A 5,879-nucleotide genomic window follows, 5' to 3' on the forward strand; every position below is an offset into this window, starting at 1 on the left:
TGTGTGTGTGTGTGTGTGTGTGTGTGTGTGTGTGTGTGTGTGTGTGTCTGCGTCCCTCCCTCTGTTTAAAGGCAAAAAACAAGTTAACAGATTTAAATATGACTAGTTAACCTAAGTGAAAACAACCACACGGGCTGGCGGCTCCGGTGTGGGACAGCGGAACAGTGCCACCCCACTGTAGGAACTGCGAGGCAGCGTGTGTATATGCACTCCTGAGGACAGGCATTTGGGCTTCCCCCACCAAGGAGGTATCAGGATGCTGATACAGAGCTCCTGGGGTGGTGCACCTGTGTGTGGGTGTGTGTAGAACGGGGTGGAAGACTTTCTAGAAAGGGCCAGAGAGTGAAAATGTTTTCCTTCTTCAGGTCAGAGGTCTCTGTTGCAACTACCAAGCTCTGTTACTGCAGTGGAAAAGCTGCTGGAAATGGTATGTACATGAGTGGGCGTGGCTGTGTGCCAATAAAGCTTTATTTACAATAACAATTGGAGGGCCAGAGTTGGCCCTAGAGCTGCAGTTTGCTAATTTCTGAAAATGTGTGCCTTTACTCATCCCTTTCAACAGTCCTTTTACCTAAACTTTTTTTTTTTTTTTTAGATGGAGTCTTGCTCTGCCACGCAGGCTGGAGTACAATGGTTCGAATCTCGGCTCAGTGCAACCTCTTCCCCAGCGCTCAATTCAAGCAATTCTCCTGCCTCAGCCTCCCCATTGGCTGGGGCTATAGGCAAACACCACCATGCCTGGCAAATTTTTTTTTAAAATTTTAGTCGACATAGGGTCTCCCCATATTTGACAGGCTGGACTCGAATTCCTGATCTCTGGTGATCCACCCACCTCAGCCTCCCAAAGTGCTGCAGATTACAGGCCATTTTAACCGTTTTTAAGTGCACAGTTCAGCAGCATTAAGCAAGTGCGCACGCGCACGCACACACACACACACACACACACACGGTTGTGCAGCCCTCACCAGCATCATCTCCGGAACCTTCCCATCTTCCCCAACAGAATTTCCCTCTCCAAGAAACACTCACTCCCTGTCCCCTCCCCAGCCCCTGGCAGCCTCCACTGTACTTTCTGTCTCAGTGAGCCTGACCCCGGGACCTCCTGGGAGTGGATCACCCAGTGTTTGTCCCTGTGTGATTTCTCCTAGCAGGACGGCAGGGTTCACGTCCATCGGGTGCTGACTGAGCACGTGCATCATCTTCAGCACCCTGCATGTATGAGCTCATCTCAACTGCACACCTAAGCTACAAAAAAAAAAAAAAAAAAAAAAAAGAAATTGGCCAGGCGTGTGGCTCACACCTGTAATTCCAACACTTTGGAATGCCAAGGCAGGTGGATCACCTGAGGTCAGGAGTTCGAGACCCATCTGGCCATTATGGTGAAACCCTGTCTCTACTAAAAATACAAAGTTGGCCGGGCGTGGTGGCTCATGCTTGTAATCCTAGCACTCTGGTAGGCCAAGGTGGGTGGATCACCTGAGGTCAGGAGGTCAAGACCAGCCTGGCTATCATGGTGAAATCCCATCTTTAAAAAACAAAAATACAAAGTTAACCGGGCGTGGTGGTGCGTGCCTGTAATCCCAGCTACTCGGGAGGCTGAGGCAGAATTGCTGGAACTCAGGAGGCGGATGTTGCAGTGAGCCAGGATCTCACCACTGCACTCCAGGCTGCGTTACAGCGCGAGACTTGGTCTCAAAACAACAAAAAAAAATAAAAAATAAAAAACAAGCCAGGTCCAGTGGCTCACACCTGTATTCCCAGCACTTTGGGAGGCCGAGGCGGGTGGATCACCTGAGGTCAGGAGTTCAAGACCATCCTGGCCAACATGGTGAAACCCTATCTCTACTAAAAATACAAAAATTAGCTGGGCACGGTGGCGCACACCTGTGGTCCCAGCTACTCCGGAGGCTGAGGCAGGAGAATTGTTAGAACTCAGGAGGTGGAGCTTGCAGTGAGCCAAGATCGCCCCACTGCACTCAAGCCTAGGTGACAGACTGAGGCTCTGTCTCAAAATAAAACAACAACGAAAACCAGGCAAGCAGGTGTCCCGCCAGAGGCCACACAGCCAGGATTCAGACCCGGGCAGCCAACCCGCAGGGCTTCACGGGGTCAGCTCTCCGCCTAGCTTCCAATCAAAGAGGAAAAAAGCTCTCAGTTCTCACCCTCGGCCAACACCTCCCTCGGGGTGTCCGGCCTCAGGGCTGAGGACTACTGCAGTGAGAAACAGTCTCTATCTGGGCTGCAGATCACTGCACAATCAGCGCCTGGGGCGTCCTCTCCCAGACCGACCCCCTCCCATCTTCTTCCAGCCTCCTTCCCCTCCTGCCCCCACCCCCAGGCCCGCTCACCTCCTGGGTCAGGAAGGGGATAATCTGAGCGCAGATGCCACTCAGGCGCTTCACAATCTCCGCCTGGCAGGAAGGAAGGAGAGGAAGCTTGGAGCGGGGTGGACACTGGCAACCCGGCTCGAGGCTCAAGGGTTAGGGAGGCGGCGTCCGCAGGTGCACGGAGGGAACTCGGGCCAGCTAGGCATGGGCCGAGGCCGGATTCAGAGCCCCGCCAGGCTGTTTGCTCAGCTGAGCGAGGCCCGGGGTGGCCTGGAGCCGGGAAGACCCGGGCTGAGGCTGAGTGAGGTCCTACGAGTCACAGATGCACACCTGCCCGACGCACAACCACCAGGGATTTGCAGGAGGCGGCCGCACAGACACCCCCCTCAGACACGGACACTCAGAGGCTCTGGGGTCAGCAGAAACAAAGGGAAGGGGTCTCCGCCTGGAGTCCCAGATTCCAGCGCTGGCTGGCCCCACGCCTCTCCCAGGCAAGGCCCCTCTCCGGAAGCCTCATCCGCTTCCCCGGGCTGATCTGCCCGCTGGGGATGCCTCCACGTGGAGATCTCGGCGCTCCACCTGGAAGGGTTTCATCTGGAGAGCCTCTGGGCCCAGGTGCCCCAGAGAGACTAAGCAGGGGAGAGAGCGTGTGGGTGGGGAAGGGGCGGGTATACAAAGGCCTAGCGCTTTGCCTCTGCCTGAGTTACAGGTGTGCTGTGTGCCTGGCGGGGTCTGTCTCCTCTTCCCACCAGGAGAGTGGAACCGGGATCCCAGGGTGTCTGGCACCCCATAAGAGGGTCTGTTTCAAGTACCCATGGGACCACGCCATGCTTCAGCAGACAGGCCCCCTCCCGCGCACATCAGAACCGACCAGAGCCCCCCCAGACTCAGGAAAGCATGCCAGGGTGGGTACCCCCAGGGTCCCCACACTCCCAGCCCACCCCCTTCCCCTTCCCAGCCACCAGCAAGTCCCAATACAAAGCTCTACTCATTGAATCTAATATCCTGATAGAATCTAGGAGCCCACAAATCTCAGAAGCTTGGGACCCCTCTCATCCCTTTAGAAACCACTGATCAGTCTCAGGATCTCAGGATGAAGAATGGACCACTGAAGTCAATTTTAGAATCTTTGGGTCTATCTTGGAACCTGGGGATCGTAAGTTCAGGAACAGCCTCAGGACCTTTTAACACACATCTGCACATAGATAGGACAATCTCAGACCCTTGAGGTCTATCTCAGAACCCCGAGGTCAATTTCAGAAATGTGAAGTCAACTTCAGAACCCTGAGGTCAATCTCAGAACCTGGAGATCTAACTCAGGACCTTCAGGTCACTCTCAGAACCTTGCAGTCAATCTCAGAACCCTGAGGTCTGAGGACCTTGAGGTCACTCTCAGAACCCTGAGATTAATCTCAGAAATTTGAAGTCAATCTCAAAACCTTGAGGTCAATGTCAGAATCTTGAGATCTATCTCACAACTCTGAGGTCAATCTCAGGACCTTGAGGTCTATCTCAGGACCTTGATGCCAGAACCATGAGGTCAATCTCAGAAATCTGAAGTCAATCTCAGAAACTTGAGTTCTATCTCTGAATCTTAAGGTCAATCTCAGAACCATGGATCACACCAAGAAGCTTAGGAAGAGGTTCAGAACCTCATGGCACTGGGGTCAATTTCAAAGCCGTGAAGACAGCCACAGAGTTTTGAGGTCTCTCTTGGAATAATGAGGTCACACTCTAAACCACAGCATCAAATTCATGGCCTGGAGAACAATCTCGGAACCTTCCAGCCAATCCCACGGAGATCAATCTCAGAAGCTTCAAAACAGCAACAGAACCTGGGGTCCATCTCAAAACTTCAGACTCTCTGGGCTGAAAAGGACCTCTAAGAGTGGCCATCCAGCCCCCTTCTGGGACAGAAATCATCTCCACAGCCTCCCTGGCCTGGCTGCCCTGCCTCTGCCACGTGCCCTCCTTGATGGGGATGCCTGGTGGCCCCTGCCCGCTGCCTGCCTCTCTGCTGGACGGCTCCAACTGAGAGACATTGTCTTCAGAGGTTGAGACTCATTTTCCTCTCAGGAGGCTGAAATCTGTCCTCCTGGCCCCAGATGGGCCCTCTGCGACCTCTGCAGGGATTTCGGGATGAGACCCCTGTTCCCTAGGTGTGCTCTGGCCCCGCTGCCCACACTGGGTCCCTCCTGTGGCTTCCAGACCCCCCACCCTCCCTCCTGAACACACCTAACCCCAACCCGGTTACCTGCTTATGCATTTCAATGTTGAGTCCATAAGACATCTCATAATACTGCAAAGGAGAAACCAAGTGAGAACGTCTGCGGTGGAAATGGGCGTCCTCCTGGAGACAGGCGATGCCAGGGTCTTCCAAGAGCCCCCCAGGCTGCAGAGATCACAGCAGGACCGCAGAGCCCCCCAGCTCCATGGGGTCCCAGAGGAGGAAGCAGGGGCTCTGCCTGGAAGGGCCCCCTCTACCCTCCCCAGAGAGGTGGGGCAGGGAGAAGTGACCACAGGCCCTGGCCGCACAGATGCCCAATCAGGCGAGGGGTCCTCCCTGCCTCACTGTTCTCAGGGCTGGGGGGGCCCTCCGAGAGAGCGAGCGTGAAATCCCAATCAGCCCAACCGACAGACAGGGAAGACGAGGCTGGGAGTGGGGCCGGGACCTCCCCCTGAGTCCACCGCCACTCCAAGCCCTGCCCGCGTCTCCCCCGCGTCTCCCGGCTCCTGGCACCCTGAGTGCCCTCACCATCACATAATGTCTCTGCATTTCCGTCTTCTCGCTGGCCAGCTTCTCACATTCTAGCTTGAGGCTGGGAAGGAGAGGGAGGGCAAGGGGCTGCCACCCGCCGCGCGTGGGCCGGCTTCCAAAGTGAGGGGCTCATCTCCCCATCCCCCCACCTCCCGTCCCGGTCCCTCCCCGCCCCTTCCCGGGCTCCCCGTGCCCCAGCTCTGACTGTCCCCAAACCCCTCTGCACCTGCGCTTCCACCTGGAGGCCTTTCCCGCGCCCCCTCCCCGGAGGCCCGGCGCCCAGGTGAACTCCCGCGGGCCCCGGGGCGCCCCCTCACCTGTGGTACTGAGCCTGGAGAAACTGGAATTCTTCTTTGATGCGGTCGCAGATCTCCAAGATCGAGAACTTGAAGGGCTGGCCGGACTGGAGCGGGGTCTGGGGGGGGATTGGAGAGGGGGGGCGTCAGGGTCTGAGTTCCCGGACCCCGGGGGGCCCCCTCCCCGCAGCCCCCCACTCACCGGGTGCCTTCCCTGGGGGTACATCCTGCCGATCCGAGAAGCCCCCCCAGTGCCACCGGAGCTTGAGGATATGGAGGCGGCAAGAGTGGGGGAGGCTGAAGTGGGGGGGGGCTGCCCGAAGAAAGAGGGAGGAGGGCGAGACGGCGCGGGGCAGCGGACCCGGGAGTCCCTGGCGCCCCCCGCCAAGCGCGGGGTCGTGGGAGCCCCTCCCCGGGCCGGGGCGCGCGGGGCGCGGGGGCGGGGGCGGCGGCCGGGGCGCGGGGGCGCGGCGAGGGCAGCCGCGGCGGCCGGCGCGG

General features: G+C 57.5%; 1 protein-coding gene across 1 annotated transcript; it reads right to left on the reverse strand.

Moving 5' to 3' along the window:
* Positions 1 to 2,231: 2,231 nt before the first annotated feature.
* Positions 2,232 to 5,871, reverse strand: LOC116547672 (transducin-like enhancer protein 2). Its single transcript, XM_032273542.1, has 5 exons — positions 5,584 to 5,871; positions 5,403 to 5,500; positions 5,083 to 5,146; positions 4,582 to 4,626; positions 2,232 to 2,411 (listed from the first exon to the last, which is right to left on the reverse strand). Exons 1-5 carry the CDS (start codon positions 5,605 to 5,607, stop codon positions 2,247 to 2,249), a joined length of 396 nt encoding a protein of 131 aa, XP_032129433.1. The 5' UTR covers positions 5,608 to 5,871; the 3' UTR covers positions 2,232 to 2,246.
* Positions 5,872 to 5,879: the final 8 nt, after the last annotated feature.

This window comes from Sapajus apella, unplaced genomic scaffold (assembly GCF_009761245.1).
Source record: "Sapajus apella isolate SASKATOON/1434 unplaced genomic scaffold, GSC_monkey_1.0 scaffold4101, whole genome shotgun sequence".
Classification (NCBI taxonomy): domain Eukaryota; kingdom Metazoa; phylum Chordata; class Mammalia; order Primates; family Cebidae; genus Sapajus; species Sapajus apella.

Coding starts and splice junctions, on each gene's coding strand:
- LOC116547672 (XM_032273542.1), bottom strand. CDS start 5,607: ATGTACCCCCAGGGAAGGCACCCG. Junction 5,147..5,402: donor CTCCAGGCTCAGTACCACAG/GTGAGGGGGCGC, acceptor TCTCCTTCCCAG/CCTCAAGCTAGAATGTGAGA. Junction 4,627..5,082: donor TGCAGAGACATTATGTGATG/GTGAGGGCACTC, acceptor TCTCCTTTGCAG/TATTATGAGATGTCTTATGG.